Source organism: Polyodon spathula, chromosome 14, assembly GCF_017654505.1.
Source record: "Polyodon spathula isolate WHYD16114869_AA chromosome 14, ASM1765450v1, whole genome shotgun sequence".
Classification (NCBI taxonomy): domain Eukaryota; kingdom Metazoa; phylum Chordata; class Actinopteri; order Acipenseriformes; family Polyodontidae; genus Polyodon; species Polyodon spathula.
The window spans coordinates 4581812-4602988 of NC_054547.1; the positions used below are offsets into that span (position 1 = coordinate 4581812).

The 21177-nt window shown below is 37.4% G+C and overlaps 2 protein-coding genes across 6 annotated transcripts; one reads left to right on the forward strand and one right to left on the reverse strand.

The window, feature by feature from the left end:
* Nucleotides 1–964: 964 nt before the first annotated feature.
* LOC121327307 (kynurenine--oxoglutarate transaminase 3-like) lies at nt 965–15499 on the reverse strand. 4 transcript variants are annotated; one of them, XM_041271255.1, is made up of 14 exons: nt 15445–15499; nt 9655–9755; nt 9437–9495; nt 9122–9266; nt 8068–8217; nt 7623–7709; nt 6290–6421; nt 6084–6204; nt 5745–5821; nt 5109–5198; nt 4724–4910; nt 3632–3705; nt 3179–3265; nt 965–2291 (listed from the first exon to the last, which is right to left on the reverse strand). In XM_041271255.1, the coding sequence occupies exons 1-14, from the start codon at nt 15482–15484 to the stop codon at nt 2226–2228; spliced, it is 1416 nt and encodes a 471-aa protein (XP_041127189.1). In that variant the 5' UTR covers nt 15485–15499; the 3' UTR covers nt 965–2225. The 4 variants fall into 4 exon arrangements, with proteins under 4 accessions (XP_041127189.1, XP_041127191.1, XP_041127190.1 ...); XM_041271257.1 differs by lacking the exon at nt 15445–15499 and adding an exon at nt 10039–10170; XM_041271256.1 differs by lacking the exon at nt 15445–15499 and adding an exon at nt 10029–10170.
* A 2039-nt stretch (nt 15500–17538) lies between these two features.
* LOC121327425 (volume-regulated anion channel subunit LRRC8B-like) lies at nt 17539–20528 on the forward strand. Of its 2 annotated transcripts, none has more exons than XM_041271486.1 (2): nt 17539–19635; nt 20262–20528. In XM_041271486.1, exons 1-2 carry the CDS (start codon nt 17539–17541, stop codon nt 20526–20528), a joined length of 2364 nt encoding a protein of 787 aa, XP_041127420.1. The 2 variants fall into 2 exon arrangements, with proteins under 2 accessions (XP_041127420.1, XP_041127419.1); XM_041271485.1 differs by having other exon boundaries at nt 17539–19626; nt 20253–20528.
* The last annotated feature ends 649 nt before the right edge of the window (nt 20529–21177 follow it).

Here is a 21177-nt window from a genome sequence, read left to right on the forward strand (position 1 = left end):
TATGAAACAGACTAACAGAAGTAGATTGGAGTAAAACAGAGAAAACATCCACAGAAAAAGGATGGCTGTTCTTCAAAAATGTAGTACTAGAGGCGCAAAACAATTACATCCCTAAAGTAGACAAATCTAAATGTAAAACTAAATTGCCAAAATGGTTTAATAGATCAATTAAAAAAAAATATTCAGAGAAAAAAGGCACTTTACAGAGCGTTAAAAAGGGACCAAAAAGAAAGTACAAAAAAGGGTACACAGAACTGCAAACGCAAGTCAAAAAAGAATTTAGAAAGGCCAAGAGAGAAATAGAAATGAGGGGGATAAAAACAATTCCAAAATGTTTTTCCAATATTACAACAGCAAGAGAACATTCAAAAGAGGAGGTTAAATGACTAAGAGATACAAATTGCAAAATCATAGATAAAGAAAAAAAAAATAGCAAATATATTAAATGATTACTTTTCACAAGTTTTTACAAAGGCGGATACGGACAACATGCCCCACGTGTCATCCAGTTCCTATCCAGTTTTAAATAACTTTAGCATAACTGAGGCAGAAGTGTTAAAGGGACTAGGCGCTCTTAAAATAAACAAATCCCCTGGGCCGGATGAGATCCTCCCAATAGTACTCAAAGAAATGAAAGAAGTTATTTACAAACCGCTAACCAAGATCATGCAACAGTCTCTTGACACAGGGTTGGTACAGACAGACTGAAAAATTGCAAACGTAATACCGATCCACAAAAAGGGAAACAAAACTGAACCAGGTAACTACAGACCAGTAAGCCTGACTTCTATTATATGCAAACTTATGGAAACTATAATAAGATCCAAAATGGAAAATTACCTATATGGTAACAGGGTCCTGGGAGACAGTCAACATGGTTTTAGGAAAGGGCGATCGTGTCTAACTAACCTGCTTTATTTTTTTGAGGATGCAACATCGATAATGGATAATTGCAAAGCATATGACATGGTTTATTTAGATTTCCAGGCCGAATGGCCTCCTCTCGTTTGTAAACTTTATGTTCTTGTTCTTATGTTTTATGACACTGTGCAAACTCAGGATTTTATAATCCTAGACTTTCTTTACAAAGCTTCAGCTGTTGAAGTTAGTTGAATGTTTTATGTTTTCATGAGTAAAATCAAATATGATATTCATTAAACTCTTCTAGTAAGCCAACAACAGTAAAACAGTTTAGTATAGCGTTTTTACTACTTCTCTGCTTGTGATAATTTCCTATTAACAGAAACATAACTGACCTCTTCATTTAAAGACACATTATAGCCTAGATTCATTAATGAGATTTATATGCTAATAGTAGGCTGAACATTTGCGAAGACCGGGATCTATCTATACTGTATATTAAAAAAGAGTACGTCGTTTGAGAGATATTGTATTAATCACGAAAGTTGTCATGTAGTACAAAGACTGTAGAAAGAGATTTGATTATCAAGTTTGTGAAACTAAAATGACCGTATACAGTGTTTCTCAACCTTTTTCGTAACAACGCCCCCTAAGGATCAGCTAAGTCATCACCCCCTTATTTCCACAGAAAATAAAAAAATAAGAATTATTGCCAATTAACAATGCAGTTTAATTAACATCAATTATTAATTACATTTAATTCCACTAGTTCCGAGAATTCCAGATCAATAATTCATAACAATAAACTGTGAAATTCAGACGTGCAACGTAACATGGCAACAAGCATAAATGGAACGGTTGCTTCATTCTGATTGGACCATATTACATTTGCATGACAAACCGGATAGCACAAATGGCGGTGACGTTGCTGTGTAGCAACACACATTTCTGACTTGATGTTTACAAGACCTTGTAGTGCACTGGCCAGTGAGTAAGTCACTGGCACATTGTGTGTAAGTAGTTAAACATTTTGAAAAAAAAGTTTCTTTAATTTTAAATAAGAAAACACAACACCCCCCCCCTTTTTTTTATAGCTAAAACGCACCCCTCCCGCCCCCTTTGGCTTCAAAACGCCCCTTGAGGGGCGGTACCGCCCCCGTTGAGAAACACTGGTATACAGTCTAAAACAAAACAAAAAACTGAGATATTTACGTTCTACAGAGATAGGACTGCAGGTACAGCAAGTAGTGTATCGGCTGAATGGATTCCAGTATTCAGCAATAGAAGCAGCATCACAGGTCTACAAATAACCTAAAGAAAGAGCCTTTCATGAATCTCCCCAAAAGATAGTACAGTGCATTTTATCAAACAGACGACTCTTTGTTCCAGTCTTTCAGAATTGCTTCAGCTGCATCCAATGTGCTATCGTTCTGTTAAAAGAAAGAAGGTACATTTTCAGTAGAATGTAAACAGCCAGTGGGGTGTTTACAAAAGTGGAGTTCATCACTGCCATCTCTGGCAGAGCTGATAGATGGGATATACTCGATGATGTTTGCAGTTTGAACAGAGCACAAAAGTTTACCATGTTGGTTCAACCTTAATTTTACACATAAGGGTGGTTTGTGCAATCTGGGCGATGCCCATCGTGGTACAGGTTGATTAAATTAACCCCTAAGTTTCTTACTAGTCCAAATTTATATGGTAAGATTGAGTGTTTTAAAGTTTTGATTAAAACAGCTACAATGCTTGAATTAATATATTACTGATTTAACAGAATGTTTTATGATCTAGGAGACATGATTTAAAATTCTCTGGTGGAAAATCAGGTGTGTTTTGTTTTATGAATGGCAGCCTTTATGTTTTGTGGGAGTAGTCAGTAGGAATGGAAAGAAGACCACAGATTTAAAAAAATAAATAAAAAACCATCATCATTTTTTTTTTTTATATTAGTTACATTCGGACAGCTGACACCTCTATGTATAAGGCACCGCTTGATGAGGGCTTCCTTTACATGAACATACCCCACAGCCTCTTTTCTAACACCCAAGCAAATTACCAAGCACAGCCCTGCAGTGAGAGAGAGACATTTCCCCATCAACTCACAGTGCTGTCCCCAAAGAAGCAGGAGCACCTCGGGTGGGGATTAATAACAGTGCCAGTGTGCAGTGCACTTCCAAAGTGCTAGACTGTGCTCTAAAAGAATCTACAATGTGGGAGACAGATGGGAAAACCGTTTCAAACTGCAGGGGGTACTACTTAAAAGGATACCTCAGGGTTATAAGATTAAACGATTTATGAACAAAGATCTGCCTCTTACCTTGATGAAACACAAGCGGATGTATTTTTCAAACTGCTTCGTAGATTCAGCCCCACAGAACGCTGTAATTGGAATAGCTGCCAGTTTCTGAAAAAGTTATAAACACTTAGCTACAAAGTTATGAAGGAAATAGGTCATTTGAACACATTAGGGGTTACACATAGGAATCTGGATATATTACATAACAACTGGACAGTACTCTGCCATTGTTTTCTGTGGTCAGCCGTGATGTTACTACTATAAAGGCAAATAAAGCACAGCTTAGAGATAACACTAATTAAAGATACCTGCTCTACTTGGGCTGAGGAATGCTCATAATAGGTTTCATCCCAGATGAATAGGCAGTTAAGACAGTTAAAAGGTATGGATGTACAGACAGATGCCTCGACTATATCACCACCATTGAGGATATTCACATCAAATATAAAAAAAAGGAGAAAAAAAAAAGCCAACCTTTTCCTTTATCATCCATTTTACAAATTTATAATCATAGGGCTCAACTCCCTCCATGTCGGACAGGTCCTTTTCTGCAAAAAGAAAATGTACATTTTATTTCAAGCCTACGTTTAGAAGCCATCTGCACAATGCGGCCATTCAAGCTAACATTGTGTTGTCAGTACACCACAGTCATGAAGGATTTCCCTCTCTCAAGGTTACAGAGGAATTCATTGTCCCTTCTTATTTCCACTCTTGTTTACAGAAAGCAGGGTCTGCAGTCAATCACTGGGATGTACAGTATACTGGACTGTGGTAACATGCCTCACTGTGTAATTCCATTCAAAACAAACATAAAACATATTTGTTTTCAACTGGTTATGTCTGTGAAGCAGGCACTGGGTTGATTTAAAAGCACACAGCAGTTTTTAAGCGAAAACCTGAATTGATTATGAAAGGTATTTGAAAGTTATTATCAGCAGTTCATTTTAAAGCCATGTTCCAAACCTGTTGGGGTTAGAAGTCCATTTACACTATATACATATATATTAAAATCCCATCTGAAACTCCCTTTCCTGCACATTACAACAAATGGTGTCAGGTGGGGTCCTTATACCTGCTGCACAGGGAGTGGGTACAGAATGTTATGACTGGATGAATGGGTTTACTCAATTTAATGTGAAAATCAAGTCTGGAGAACCAAACTACTGGATGTACAGAAATACGATAGGGGACTAACAAGAAAGTAATGATAAGAAGAAGAGTTGCATTTTTTTTTTTTTCTTTTTTTTTTTAAAAGCCATGGTTATTACTTCTTTAAGCTTGTACTCTTTTGACACCAGGTAGCTATACAGAAAGAGAATTAATTAAATTATATATATATATATATATATATATATATATATATATATATATATATATATATTTTTTTTTTTTTTTTTTCTTTCTTTCTTTATAACTAGGAGTAACTAAGGCCAGTTTTCCAGTATGCTTTGCTGAGTGGAGTTTCCTTTCCTAGACCTGTGAAAGATGGTATGCTGTTTTGAAAGATAATAATACTAATACGACCACTACTAATACTAATATTTTCAGAAGTCTAAAATGACTTACTAAGCCCAGAAACATCAACAATCATGAAGTAGCCTCCCTCTGGAAGGACAGGCCTCATGCCTGCAGCTTGGAGAAACTTGGCCATCCGATCCCGTTTTCCCTGCAGTTCTCTTGGAAGGGAGTAAAAGTAGCACTCAGGATCATCCATGAGACTGAAATTATGTAGGAAGCCTTGAGCCACTGCTTCCTGCACAAAAAGCATTGATTACTATATAAATAAAGTGGTCAGCTTACAAGAAAAGGTTCTGTAAGATGGCATCAATGTTTTACAAGTATTAGAATTAGCAAAAGCTGGTATCTTTTGTTTCTCTAGTAGGCACTACACAAGCAAAGGATACTAGCGCTAAAGACACATTTTGAGATATATAAAACACATTGCAGGTACCTGCAAAGGAGTAGGACAGGTGTAAAGGCTGTTCTGGTGGACAGTTTGTAAATGTTTTAATAAATGCTCAGGACCAATTGACCAGCCAAGCTGAAAGATAAAGAAAAACATATTTATGCATTTCATTCTAAGACAATATCTCAAAGCCTGTATTGTAATTTTAAAAGCAACAACATGTGTGTGTGTGTGTGTGTGTGTGTAGATAAATGCTCATGATTATAAAACATACATGCTAACATTAAAAATACAAAAAGGATATCAAGAAAATAAATACAAATATTTGCTCAATATTTTTGTCATTTTTTTCCTACAAATCCTTAGAAATTAAGAGAACTTTAATAATATTTTGACAATGTATTAGAATTTGTGACGCAAATTATAATTCCCAAATTAGTCCTATTCCCCATTTGTGAGCCACGGATTTGCCAAGGAAATACCCTGTGATGTCTAGACAGCTGGTTTGTACAATAACAGCAAGCTGCTAGTGAGCAACTGAAAAGGTGTTGCTCTGTTCTGACTCGCAGGTGAACTCAATCCAATCTGCATATCTGGACAATGTTGATTTGTGTCCTGTCGGCTGTCTGAAGGTTTGTCAGAAGATTGTGACAATGGGGAAAGGGGGAAATTATGTCTTGCCTTCCAGCCAGTTACACTGAATGTCTTCCCAGCACTTCCAATTGTTACTGTTCTTTCCCACATCCCAGGCAGAGTAGCTTTAAAAAAAGGGAAATATAGCCTTATTGAAGTACTGCAGTTCAGTGGAAGATCAATCACTTAACATGCAAAGAATGGGGACTGATGAAAGGCTTGTTCTTTCTCAAAGCTTTATCTTCTGCTTATTCAAATGAAAAACAAAAAAAAACAACATTAACTAATACTATGGGTTCAGGACAAAGTTTTCTGTGTCTAGTTGACAGCAGTAATAATTGTTTTCTCTACAGGAAAGAAATGGCCATTCGCTACAAATACAATTACCTATTTTAACGTGTTTATGTCCACTGTATACCAGCCACTCATAGACCTCATCGCTGAAGCACAGAGTGTCATGTTTGATACAGAGATCAGCAATCACCTGAAGCTCTTCCTTGGTGAAGATCTATAAACAAAACGAATCAAAGGGATGTTACCGTGTTAGCAAATCAACCATAAAGGTGATGGTAAGAAAAGAGCCTGAAGTGTACCTTTCCTATTGGATTGTTCGGAGTGTTTATTATTATGCCTTTAGTCCTGGAATTGAATTTACTTGCAAGCTCATCTGGATCAAGCACAAAGTCAGCGCTGGAGATTGTGGCACCTTCTGCTGCTGCTGTTTTCTGAAGTTGGGTAAAAGAAAGAAAAAAATATTGAAATGAATAAAATGATCTTTTCTGGGAACTATCAAGCATTAGGAAAAAGATGTTTGTTTAAGAAACACTTTTTTAAAAAAATTTTCAGCATATTCCTTACTCCGTCATCTCCTTGCTTGTGCAAGAGTTTTTGCATGCAGTTTTCATATTTTAAGTGTAGGGCTATTGCACTCAGTGCATACTGTAATGACGTAATGTTGGTTAAGGCACCTATTTAATATCATGATTCTATATTTTTGTTTCTGCTTAAATGATTAGTTACGATTCTTGCTAACTAAACAGCAAAATTAACGGTGAGGAAGTGAGGTGAGGAAGCATATAAGGGTTGCGCTGTACACTGAAGCAATAGAGTAAAGCATTGTGCAGTGAAGCCTATGCACCACTAAAATCCTTCCCCATCTCACTTCCCCACAATAAGCCTTTTGTAGTCTATCATAAGTCATTTTTCCAGGAAAAGTTAGTATGCATGTGTCACAAAAACGGCCGAGTGGCGACGTCAGAACCAGGAAATTAATACACAGAGACAGGACAGATGAGGTGAAATGATGCAGACGCTTGCTTGCACCAGTTTATTGCAAATAAAAGGTTTAAACAAACAGAAGCCACAGGACATGGCACATTCGCCAAAACAAAAGAGACACACAAAAAACGGACACACTAACAAACACGGTAAGTTTGAAATAAACAAGTATCGTGCTGGTCCCTCCAGCACGCAATAGCAATTGATATCAAACTCTATTTCTCCTCCTCTCTCTCCCGTTCCCTACTCCCCGAACACCCAACAACCCCGAGTGAGTAAAACGTGCATCTATATATACAGCTGTGCTGGGACTCAATTACCAATTAATTATTCACTTGAATCCCAGCACGTGAATTAATTATGTGCAACCTCATGCTCACATATTAACTACTTTAAATGCACGTGAAGTGATGTACAATCCCGTGCCTAAATACAGTTATACATTTTTAAACACACGTGAAACACAGACCCGTTTATATCCCGTGTACCAATGCCTATACACCAACATTTAACACACCACACGCAACATATACAGAAAATACACACAGGGGCGGGCATTTTGTCACAGCAAGGGAAATAATTACTAAAGCAGAAAAATTAAGTAATACACACAAAATGAAAATGTATGTGACTTATATGTATACTCACAAGTCTTAATGGAATAAAGACTGGCTTTGCTCCTGCCATTCGAACCATTGGCTCATAACAATCAAAGAAAGGTTCAATGATTATTACCTGGAACAGACATGAAGGTTTAAAATGTACATGTTATTTGATATATAACTCTTTATTGTGCATTATTAACTTCATTTTAAAACCTTTGTGAAGTCACTGAGATTACAACAGCTTTCCTTTTTTTTCGGAATAGTTGAACACAGGTCACTCAGGGGTTAAAGCTAGGTAATGGATCACATGACATGTTACGTGATCGCCAATGTTCACATATTAGAGACTTACGCCGATCAATTTCTGAATGGTGGATTTCTTGAAACACATAGTAATCATATATATATATATATATATATATATATATATATATATATATCAGTCTATATAAAACAAACTACCACTATCACAAGAGACAGCCCCCCACCTCATCTCCTTCTTCCACCAGTCCCTGCATGGTACTAAACAGAGAGCCGTAACCTCCCACTGTCACCAGGACTTCTTTGAATGGATCAATCTGATGCCCATAAATTCTTCCATAGACTTCAGAAAGGGCCTTTACCAAAGTAGGGTGCCCCTGTCCAACAAGAATAATAGTTGAAGAAAGACTCATAAGTGCATTTAAAATAGACATACATTTTCAGCAGTGAAAAAATAATGTTTTTGTCTTAATACACCACTTCTACAGATAGATACTCAAACCCACACTTTCTAAAACTGACATGAAATGGAATCAGTGTCTGAAAGACCTGGATGTTACTGGATTTCCTGATTTCCTGTCTTTTTTGTTATTGGTAGTCATTTTATAGCAATTATTTGATTTAGTACAAGGGAAAAAAGTACAAAGTTATTTTATGCAAATACAACATTAGAGCCCCCAGCAACATAAAAGTATGTCAACACCAGGCTGGCACTCCTAATAAACTGGGCTAAAGAACTTCCTAACCAAATTAGTAAAAAATGTAATAAGCACTTATCTAGATGTTGAAAAAAGAGGTCCCTCCACATACAGTACCCTAAATTGAGAAACTCTCAACAGTTTGTGCTAAAGAATGGCATAATTCAAAGTCTATCACATTTGAATAAGCTCTTTTCTAAATGTAGGTAAAAACATAAGTGTGACAGACAGCCTCCATATATCTGCAGTTCTTCTAAGGATTGGTCTTCCTGAGCTGGGAATACCTTCAAATTTGAATACCCAACACCAATTACCAGAAAATGTAGCTGATCCAGAAACAGTTACTGAAAAGTACCAGCAGCCACAGTTAAAGCAAAATAACCATAGGACGTGGTCAGTGCCTTTCCACTAATGACAACCCTGATAGCTACTGTAACCATTAGACAGCCAATCAGAACTTTGCCATTTAAAATGGTAAGCTAGTCCAATCAGACTGCAGTTTAGAATACATCATTAACAATGACCAGTTTGCAGTTCCTTTCAAAACTGAACACATCCGAAAAGTACAGGGAAATAGACTTACAAAACCCCGAGTGTATTGATTCAGCCTGTCAACTGATGCAGCTTTAGCTAGTCCTTCCTTGACATAGGATGGAGGTGGGAGGTCTGGTAATCCCTGTCCCAGGTTCACTATTGAAGGGTCTGCAGCCACTGAAGTAAATGTGACCCTAAAAAGAAACACAATCTAAACAGGACTTACCTGTGTGGTGTACAACAAATTACATGTGAAACTAAAATTCTCTACGAAACTAATAAACAAGTGCAAAGAATGAAACTCATTGTTCTGACTTTTGTATTGACAGTAATCAATCTCCCGTCCTCATGTCGCGGAACTTACCAGACATTCTTGTCAAGCCCTTCAATTCTTTTTGCATTTTTATGTCTAAAGGAAGCCATCTAAAATAAAATAATCAACAAGAACATTTAAAATACATCCATAAAAATGAGTGTTGTTTTCAGGCTCCAGCGCAGCCAGTGGCATGCAATTTAAAAATAAATCCAAGCATCAGAGCGAACACCGTGTTTTGTGTTTTAATGTCCAGTGAAGCTACTTACTGCTGAAGCTGAAAAGTGAAGAAACCTCGAAAGTGTGTATTTCTTCAGGAAATGACCAGCTAAATGACAGCAGCTCAGTGGCAGACGAACAATGTTCATCACTACAGAAAAATAAACAAAAGACTTTCTTCAGATACTGACGTACATACCTGACTTCACCCTACTGTCGGGAGTCATGAATTGCGGTTGAATAAATACCAAGGCAGGATGAATGTGAAAAACAGACTGGACACTAATAACAAAAGCTAGTACAATGTCAAACAAAGGTTGAATGAGAAACTCTATGAGAAATTGAAGTTCCTACCACGCACGTATAAGCCTACGCAGTTGGTTTTGTCTGCATAAGCAGGGATTGTTAACTCTAACGAATCTACCTTAGTGCACCTTTGTAATGTCTGCACGTCTTGTTTCGTGTTGCTTTTGCTCCTTTGCGTTGTTGAAGAACCTGTTAAAATCAGTTGTGTTTCCATCACGTGCTACTGTTCAAGCCCTTTCAATCATCCAATGACGAGAAAGACCGGTGTAGCAACCAAATACCATGTAGTTCCGGCAGAACACTTCCGCCAGAAAAGCACGCTGTGTCATACACAGTATATCTGAAAATATGCTAGCTCATTTTTTCATCTTCTCAACTTTTTCAGCTGGCTGTTAGAACTAATGCATCTCTCTCTCTCTCTCTCTCTCTCTCTCTCTCTCTCTCTCTCTCTCTCTCTCTCTGTCTGTCTGTTACAATTGACGTTACAAATGTTTTAACTTTCGAAACTTTCTTTTTATATATATAATAATATATATATATATATATATATATATATATATATATATATATATATATATATATATATATGTGTATATATTTCAGGACGTTTTAGGCAAAAACTCTCCTTCATCTGTTAAAAAAAATATTTTTAAACAGCTGAAGTACGTCCTGAAAATAAAATGATCTTTTTATCTCTAGTAGATCATCTCTTTTTAGTTTATCCACTTTTCGTAACTCCGCCTCTATAATTCTTTATTTCTATCCTCTTTTTTCAAGATTTATTGTTTTTAATATATTTCTTTGTTTTACATGGGCACGCACTTTTGAGCATGGTCTTGGTATTCTTATTCCTAGACCCTTTGGGATTGACATTTTTGTGTGTATTGAATGGCAGAGGACATGTGTAAATACTGGTGCATGGCAGCAGGTTTACAGAAGAGGTCAGTCTCAACTGAATCTTCTTCAGGTTTTACTATGGTATCTAAAAATTATATTTCTTGTCCACCGAAGGTCTATCTTAATATATACGTTTGCGCAGAGACAATCCATCCAGCATTATAGAGTTAATAATTATGCAATATAATGATGAACTTCGAAAGGTTCACACGTAAGTGGCAATGCATGTGTCTTCATTTTTGTCTTCTGCATAACTGCTGAGACCGCTGAAACTCGACACAGGCCACCAAGTGGACAAACTGTATTGCTCGTACCAGTGAAAAAAGTGGCATTGTGTTTTAAAATAAGCCCAACTCGTTTGAGAGTGGGGGTGTTTATACAAATTCCAACCCGCGACTCTCAAATTCCAACCCGCGTCCAACCTCAACCGATAGTGGTGTGAATTGCTCGACGATGTTTGCTAACGTACCACGGTCAAATCTTTAACAATTCATTATATAACTTACTGTTCAGCAAATGTATTATAAATTGAGTAAACTTGATTTAAGCTGTACTGCATTTTTAATTTTTTAATTTTTTTTGTTCTCAGCAGGCTTGCATAACTTACACATTTTCTATTAAAAATTAGCCTAAAGTTGAATCAATGGAGTGAGGGCGTTAATGAATTGTTCAGTTCTTAGTTTAAGAATGCTCTGGCATATTATTAATTGTACATACTAGTAACTAATGCTAGTGTAGCCCAAACTTTTAAAAAAATCCAGTAATCCCTTAAATTAGCAGTTTTTTTTCTCTTCAATAAAACAGAAGATGGCGCTCTAATTCCCATTACAGTTAACTACTAAATTACACCAAGTAGTATTTGTTAGCTAAATACATCTCTGAACGTAAATTTCCACAGTACAATCAATTGCGTATTCCCCTCTTTATACCGATTTGGTGTATCTCTCCATCTGCCTCTTGTTAGCTCAGCACAAAGGAGGTTATATGTTCACACCGTTTACTCCAATACAACCGTACCCTCCCAGCAGGCAGAGGGAACGTAGGACGTGGCCAGCCCACACATCAGAGTCCCAGGACAGCCACCCCAAACTGCCCCACCACAACCTCAGCAGCCCGGATAGGGCCCCCTGAAGGCTGGTGGCCTCAGGGCCCATTTTTGGCACAACAGCTGCAGTACTGGCGCTCTTGCACATCCGACACCTCGGTGCTCACCACCGCGCACAATGGTTACTCGCTTCAGTTCCGCTTGGGACCTCCTTCCTTTCCAGGAATCACAAATACTTTCGTGACAGACCCTTTCTTGGCCTCGGTACTTCAGAAGGAAGTGTCCGCCTTGCTGTGCAAGCGAGCCATTCATCTCGTAGACCCCACTCCCACGGAGAGGGATACTACTTGAGGTATTTTGTGGTGCCCCAAAAAAATGGCAGCTTTCGCCCCACCCTACCTGATGCTTCTCAATGAGTTCTTAAAAGAAAGGAGGTTCCAAATGCTGACTGTTGGGTCTGATGGCTGCAGCCACATTGGCCATTCAGCTGGGTCTACTTCACATGTGCCTGCTACAAGGGTAGCTTGATGCGTTCCATCTACATCCCAAGCGTGATAGACACCGTTGGCTGATGGTGTCTCATCTGTGCTTGGCAGCCCTACGCTGGTGGAGGACGACCTCTCACCTGCACGTGGGTGTACATATGGGAGTGGTTTTCAACCACCAAGTCATGACAACAGATGCCTCCTACTTTTGTTGGGGGGGCAGTCTGAGAAGGCAGGGGAGTCCATGGATCCTGGTCGGACCGATGGACGTCCCTGCATATAAACATGCTGGAGCTGCAGTCAGTCTCCCTTGCTCTCCGCCATTTCCTCCCAATGCAAGAGGTACACATGTGTTGGTCAGGACGGACAACACAACAGTGGTGGCGTATGTCAACCACCAAGGTGGCCTATGGTCCCCGGGGTTGCATCATTGCCTTCAGGCTTTTCAGCCTACCCTGGGAGAGATTTCACAACATAATTCATGTTTCAACTGTGCTGTACAACATGACGCATACACCAATTATAATAGATAATAGAATATCATCAGCCACTATTGGATGAAATCTTGTCTAGAATACCCTTTTTGTGTAAAATTTGAGGAAAGCTGCTATATTGTTACCTCACTTAGGCATGTGCCCAAAAACAGTGTTTAAGGCTTCATAAACAACCTTTTTAGTGTATAAATAAAGCTTGTAGGTCAGTCTCGTTTCCCAAAGCAACATGGCTGTTTTCTGCTGAGTAAGATATCACTGTAAACGTTAAGGGTTTTAAATGTCTTAATCGTATCCAGCGCGTTTATGACGTCACGCCACGATTACTCACTTGACAACAGAATGGTTTTTATTAAGTAGCAACAGCATCCCGAGTGCCGCTGGAGTGAAGACGACGGCTTGAAATTTTAGTGTAGGTATGGTGTCTCAAAAAGCACTAAACTTGTCTTATAGTCTACAGCATTCTAATTTAAATAAGCAATGGTAGTCTAATTGTCAAGAGTGTGCTGGGTTGTAACTGACTTGTGTGCTCGTTGATATTTGTAAAATGTTTGTTTTACAACGTACACCTTTAATATTTAGCGTGCAAAGTTGATGGGTAATGTTAAATAAACGTAAAGACCAGTTTATTATTAGGCCATATATTGCGAGCGCGGCTAGTTTAAATTAGTCTTGTACAATATATAACGGAACCTCCATTTATTTATTTATTTATTTTTAAGAATGGCTTACTACGGTATCCGATCAGTCAGTTAATTTCTTGCAGTGTTTTGGATGAGATAACTTGAAGTATGTCTCGTTTTTCCCACATTGCTGACGTATACTGTATAATAAAATGTTAATGTGAAATACAGAAAACCTATTCTTTCAAACCTGCACAGCAAGGCTACTGGGACCAAAAGGCTTGAATTTGTAATAATGTTCTGTATGTACTGTAGCTAGCAAGGATTACAGTATGTGTATGCAGATATTTTTTTTATTTATTTTTTGTCTAATAATGATTTGGAAACAATGTGACAGCTATGGCATTATCCTGCATTTTTATGTGTGTTGGGGGTCTGCTTTTTTTCCAGCTAGCATTACAGTACGCTTATTTGTCTTTGGTAGTCAGTAATTACTTGACCTATTGTTCATTTCAGTCTTATTAAAGTCTGTATTAAGCTACTCCTAATTGAGTAATTATAAAGGCCAGTGTTCTCTGGCCTGATAATAATGTAGAAATCTACAACCAGATGGCTGTGGATTTATGTTCACATACGATAAAAGCATTCATAATATCCACAATGAACACTGCATTTTCAATGATTAATAGCATTACACGCTAGGAAGTGCTTTTCTTACACTTGAGTCGTTATTGTCTCTGGATTTTGTAACAGAGGACACTGCAAGTGGAAATAAAAGCATAATGAATATTCCTATCTGCTGTTCTGCATGCAGTAGCATGGATAATGTTTAACGAGCCCACAGATCATTTTGGCCACAATTTCTGTGCTTGCAATGCCATACAATGTGACACATTAAAGGGGACAAGCTTTTTCTTTCTGTGCAAATAATACTGTAAAAAATAAGCGTTCTGTGGAACTATCTTCCATTGCTGTAACTAGAATGGCAAAGCAGTAATAGTTTCCATATTCAAACTTTAACCAAAGAATCCCACAACTGAAACCTTACACTGACCCAGAGGCTAAATGATAACATGGTATTTTCCATCAGTTTTCAGTGCCAAACCATTGCCTAACCATGACTTGTGTGCATAATCACCATGCTTTCTTTATTCCAAGCCAAGTTAAATCACCAACTTGTAATTAAATGCTATTTAAAATATATATAAATATATCAATTTATTTATAGCCCAAGTTGAACATTAAAAATGGACCCTTAAGGATAGCAGTTTGGTTTGGTTATCTCAGCAGTAAGTCGCATTTTGGGTCTAATTATCAAAGAGAAAGTGAATATAAAATGCTTTGAAATTTTACACTACTATTGCAAGTACATTTTGATGGGCTTCCACTTAGAAATGAAAAATGACACTCCATACAGACTACAAGCACAATGCAAAGCCTGCGGCAAAATTCCTTTTGTTTTTTGTTAACTTAAAGTTAAATATATGTCCCTTTTCCCTCTGGTACTTCTATCACTCTAAACCTTACTGTTAATGCATATTTAATGTGCACATTGTGCAGTTTTAAACTAAGCATGTTGTTTTCTGTTAACATTTTGTATTAGGCTTAGGGTATTTGTGAGGCCCAGCTGGTCTTCAGCTAGTTTTATATTCTTTACAACAAACAGTTTTCCTTTGTCAAAAGATAATATTGGTGTAAAACTGATCCATGCGGTTATATTGCACATATTTTGGTAATTTAATGACTAATGGTCTTTAAAAAAAACAAAAAAACACCCTAAAAAAAAGCTGCACGACTGCCAAAACTTGCATTAGATTTTTTTTTTTGCATGGACAGAAAAGCTTAGCCAAGGTTGTATTTTCTTTTTTTAAGTGAGATACAAATAATAATAATCTTTATATAGTGCCTTTCACAGTGGACCACCATCACAAAGTGTTTTACAAGATATAAGACTAGGGTGTGTAAACTATAAATGAGCTGCAGAGTCACTTACAACAACGTCTCACCCGAAGGACCAAACAGCCTCCTGGCATACAGCTTTCTTCCTCAACTGAGTTCTGCAGAACATTTCATTTTTGCATGATTGAAACATACACAGGTTTTGTGATGACTAATTCCATCCCATCCTGGATAAACAATGTAGTTGATTATACGAACAGGCTGTGGGATGAAAGACAAACAGCGTATGCACTGAAAGATAAAAAGACCCTAAGCCTTGAACAGTGGGAAAGAATAATTGGCAACCCTGTGTTTCCTGTTTTGAACAGTGTGCCAAGATATTTGGTCTGGTTTCTTCAAAGCTATATGTTCTGCTCTAGTTCCATTGCAAATGTAATAGATGGGATTTCATATTTAATTGTTAACCTTTCATGTCATGGGGGAGTATAATTTATTTCTGGCAAGATACATTCATTTTAATTAATTGTTTTTTGACTACTAAAATCACTTTACATTAACATATCTGGTAGTTTTTATCATGCAGTTTTGTGTCTCCTGCTATGCGTTCAGTCAGGGGTGAGGACTAGTCACACAGTTGCTTGCTCTGTTAGCATTTGACAGCATCACTGAGGCCTCCAAAAACTAGCCTGCCCCACAGAGAAAGAGAATTTTAAATTATTATTATTATTATTTTTTTTAATACCAGTGTTTATGCTTAAATGAGTGAAACTGTTTTACCACGGTAGAACCTTTACAAACTTTGTAAACCTATGTAGCACTTTAAACAGAACGAATTACCAATATCTAAGCTAATCAAGTGGACTCCTTTTTTGACAATCAAAGCAAAATTAAATCAGAGTTTGTCCCTTGAAATGTAATGCCTTTAACAACAATTCCAATATTTCATGTGCTATTGAAATGATTTGTGAAATGTTTTTTATTCGTATGTTAACCATCGTGATCCTAGGCAACACTACTATTTCAGAATTTCGTTATAATTTCATATTTCATCTTCCATAGGGTAAGGTATTCTAAAATACCTGACAGAGCAGTAAGTGAAAGTTATTACTGTAAGTCCCATGTGCGGTATTATTTCAATGTAAAGTAATCACCTCTGTTGTGCTTTAAAGTGTGGTGGCAGTGTTCAGTCCTGCATTCACCGCATGAAACAGCCACCAGACTTGACTGAAAAAAGAAATGTAGAAATCCCATTTGTGGCAGAGTGGCCAGGTGTCTGTGGTAGTCAGTAGGCAGAAGGGAGACTCAGAACTGAAGTATTGAAGGTTTATTTTTATAAATCAAAATTAACAACAAAACACAGCTCACCAAGCCAAAATAAAAAGTTAAACAAAAACAAATCGTGCACACAAAATTAAAAAGAAAATCCCTCACCCACATCTGTCACTATCACTATCACTATCACAGTGAGGTTTTACATAAAAATAATAGGAGTCTGCCTGCCTGCCTGTCTCGGCTCTTTTATAGCACGTGGCTGCTCCCAATTACTCTATTTGGGAGCAGCGACATTCTCACATGATTCTGGCAGGGACTGGAATTAACCCCATCTCTGCCAACCACCACCAAAACACACAAAACACTGCACTTTATTTAAAAGCACGGCTCTCGCCCTGCCACACTATTTTAACATAGATTGAGTAACAAAAGAGTTTGTTTCAGTAGGCAAGTATATTGTAAACCATTAAAAAAGTAATAATAAAATAAGGTTATTGGTTTGACAAAGCTTTCACATTTGGTACATTTGGTCAGCACCTCTTGTAAGACTTATCTGAGCCTACAGCATACCTGCTGATATGTTGGAACAGTCCTTTAATGTACTCATTTGTCTTTCCAATACAATGAATACCTAACAGTGCAGCAACCGACCACAACAAATATTTTAAAAACAGTGTCCAAATGCACATAAGGGGTAGCCTTTCATAACTCACAGGTTATTCTGGCACACAACCACATGACTCCTGGCATTGAGTTTTGAGTGTAAATAACAATAAATATTTGTTAATTTTCGTTATGTTGACTTTGTATTAATTGAACAGTGTCACAGCAAGATGTTGAGCCTAGCAATATTTTTTTCGCTGTTTTCTTAGGTTCTAACTGGTATTTTCTTGTTTTCTGTCCACAGATCAAAGAAATGCTTTCAGGAAGCGAGCTCAAACACTTTGTCAGTGGTCGGTCATTGTACCATGTTCTACAACCATGGTGGGATGTCTTCAGCCACCACCTCTCCATTATGATGCTTATGGTCGCTGCTGTTGGCGGAACTCTGCAAATTGCCCAGTGCAAGATTCTTTGTGTTCCTTGTCAGCTGTCTTCAGATCATGGTTGTACACCTCCTTTAGATTTGGGCACAGCAAATCATAGCTCAGCAAGCTACACCAGTACTGGTATCCCACTCCTAACTGGAATTATAAACGATCTGGATTTGCAGCAGTATTCGTACATTGATGCTGTGTGCTATGAGAAACAACTCCATTGGTTTGCTAAGTTCTTCCCCTATCTGGTCCTCTCCCAGACGTTGATCTTCATACTGGTTAGCAATTTTTGGTTTAAGTACCCCAGTACAAGTTCAAGACTTGTGCACTTTGTTTCCATTTTACGTAAATGTTGTGACTCTCCTTGGACCACTCGTGCTTTGTCCGAAACGGTTGCTGAACAAAACAGTCAGCGGTCCACTCTGAGCAAATATAGTGTTTTAAAGTCATCATCTTCAATGGATGGTGATGTTAGACCCAATAATTTAGTGGGAATTGACCCAATTGGTATTTTGGACAAAAAAGAGGGTGAACAAGCTAAAGCAATTTTTGAAAAAGTTAAAAAGTTTAAAATGCATGTTGAAGAAAAAGACATTATATATCGATTATATATGAATCAGATACTGGCTAAACTGATGTTGTTCTTCATCATTATGGCTTATATCCCTTATGTTACTACTTGTATATCATTTGATTTAGATTGCGTGGTTGACATACAAGCATTTACAGGGTATCAGAGATATCACTGTGTCCATTCTTTGGCGACCATTTTCAAAATGCTTGCATCATTCTATGTGGTGTTAGTTATAATGTATGGGCTTATGTGTTTTTATAGTTTTTGGTGGATGCTCAGACGTTCTCTTAAACAATACTCGTTTGAGTCTGTTCGAGAAGGAAGCAGCTACAGTGACATCCCGGATCTTAAGAATGATTTTGCTTTTATCCTTCACTTGTTAGACCAATACGACCCTCTTTTCTCTAAACGCTTTTCTGTCTTTTTATCAGAGGTCAGTGAAAACAAACTTAAACAGATTAATCTGAACGATACATGGACTGCTGAAAAGTTGAAGCAAAAGCTGTCACGTAATATACAAGACAAAGTAGAACTGCAACTATTACTACTCAGTGGGATTCCAGATGCTGTATTTGAGTTAAAAGAACTTGAAGTCCTAAAGCTCGAGCTCATTCCTGATGCCAGGTTCCTACTAAAAGTAACGCAGCTTGTCAATCTGAAAGAAATATGGCTTAACCATACGATAGCTACTGTGGATTTCCCAGCACTAAGTTTCCTGTCTGAAAACATTAAAATATTAAGGTTAAGATGTACAGATATGGATAGAGCTCCACAGTGGATGTTTAGTTTAATAAACCTCAGGGAACTTTACTTGGACCTGCCTCCAGAAAGTAATGCTCAATTCATTAACGGACTTGCAAAGCTTAAAAATCTGAAAGTTCTGTTCTTAAAGAACAGTATACCATGCATTCCACAGGTGATACCTTGCTCATTGTCTTCCCTGCAGAATTTATCTGTAAACAATGAAGGCACAAGATTAACAGAGTTAAATAACCTCAAAATGATGATAAACCTCACATGCCTTAAGCTTGTCAACTGTGATCTAGAGCGAATCCCACACTCAGTTTTCAGTCTTACTGATCTGTGGGAAATTGATCTGGAAGGAAACAATCTTAAAACAGTTGAAGAAATTATTAGTTTTCAGCACCTTCAGAGACTTTGCACTATCAAACTGTGGCACAACAACATTGCATATATCCCTATGCATATTGGGGCTTTGGAAAGTCTTGAGCAACTTTACCTGAGCCATAACAACATTGATACCATTCCTCTACAGCTTTTCCTGTGCAGCAAACTATCCCTTCTAGACCTTAGTCACAACAGCTTAACTTTTATTCCAGATGAAATACACTATCTTAAGAAGTTACAGTACTTTGCCGTCACCAACAATAATGTAAGTAGTGTCCCCTGGCCAAGGCTGGTTTTGGCCCTTAAAACAGTTGACCCAGACACCAGAACTGCAAGTTTAAGCGCTTTTCTGTGCACAGATAAAATATAAACACGTGAACAAAACAAAAAATATACAAACAAACCAAAAGCCTAACTCTATCAAGGACATCTAACTAAACTTTTAACAGTTCTAAACTATAGAGCCCGGTGGCTAAGCCATTTACCCGTGACCAAAACACTTGTTACATACAAGCGCTAGTCTGTTGGTGTTGTTAGACATGCTTGGTGAAAACATTCTGTTAAGATAAGCTTATTATTTATATTCGTCAGGGTTATACAACCAAGTTGTATTATCACATTTTTGTTTCGTATTTATGTTATTTTGTGCCCTCACCTCAAACCCAATCCCACTTAAATAAAAATTGGTTTATCTCTTCCCAAATGTCAAACCGGTCATTGTTGCATTACCTTATATTGGTATTTTAGTTAACGTAGATTTTGATTACTGCCTTGCAATTCATAAATTGGTATCTGGACGGTCCACAGGAAATGCAGTGTATTTGTACATGTTTTTTTTGTTACAGTAGTTTATGTACATCTCAGTTTTTCATGTTCCTTTTTATTTTGTAGATTGATGAGCTGCCAGATGGATTATTTCAGTGCAGAATGCTCCAGTCTTTGCTTCTGGGAAATAACAGTCTATCAGTATTACCTCCCCTGGTTAGTGAACTAGTGAACCTAGTAGAGCTGGAGCTCAGTGGAAACCAACTGGAGACACTACCTGTGGAGCTGGGGGGCTGTTTGAACCTTAGAGCTAGTGGTCTGATTGTAGAAGATTGTCTATTCCGTTCCCTTCCATCTGCAATGAAAGAAAACTGGCTACAATCTGAGAAAGAGCAACTGTGAGGCAACCCTCAGGTTGCACCTCGTTTATATGTAATACAATGGTTAGAGGTTTGTTAGAGCTGGACTGACTGTGTCAGTAACTGGATATCAGGACAGCTTAGCTGTATGGAAATATTTATACAGGTTTTTTTTTCTTTCGGAATTTAATTTTTGTCAATTCTCTTTGCTGTTTTCAATTCACACAGAAGTACAGCACCCCAGCTAAAAAAAAATAAAAATACTTTATCACTTTGTACTTTATCAGTCATATGTGCAGTTGGCATGACTACATTATTGTAGCTTTATTATTTTGGTAGAGTTAATCTTTATATTTTAGTATATTTTTATATTAGAAAATTGAGTTTCTACCTAGCCAAGTGTCTTTTAAAGACACTAATTGAATAGATATAATTATTAGCTGTGTTTTAAAGGCCCATGTGTTAATGTAACATAGCATAATGTAAGAAGGACTACATATAGAACAGTGGTTTTCGCTGGAGAATTAAGGTTATTTAAATATATACTGTTTTAAACACTGGAGACTTTAAGAAATAAAGCAATGGTGCTCCTGGGAGTTTTATGTTCCCATTTGTTTCAATTTCCTGGCATTTTGCTGCTCTTTTAAAGGTGCATCCTTGCTAGTTCTCACAAAAACAGAAACAACCCCTTT

Excerpts from the sequence above, each read along its gene's own strand:
- LOC121327307 (XM_041271255.1), bottom strand. The coding sequence starts at position 15,484 with ATGCCAGGAGGCTGTTTGGTCCTTCGGGTGAGACGTTGTT. Across the intron at positions 7,710-8,067 it reads TGGTGGAAGAAGGAGATGAG|GTAATAATCATTGAACCTTT; the intron begins GTGGGGGGCTGT and ends TGTCTGTTCCAG. Across the intron at positions 3,706-4,723 it reads TGTTGATGTTTCTGGGCTTA|AAAAGGACCTGTCCGACATG; the intron begins GTAAGTCATTTT and ends TTCTTTTTGCAG.
- LOC121327425 (XM_041271486.1), top strand. The coding sequence starts at position 17,539 with ATGCTTTCAGGAAGCGAGCTCAAACACTTTGTCAGTGGTCGGTCATTG. Across the intron at positions 19,636-20,261 it reads CCAACAATAATGTAAGTAGT|CTGCCAGATGGATTATTTCA; the intron begins GTCCCCTGGCCA and ends TAGATTGATGAG.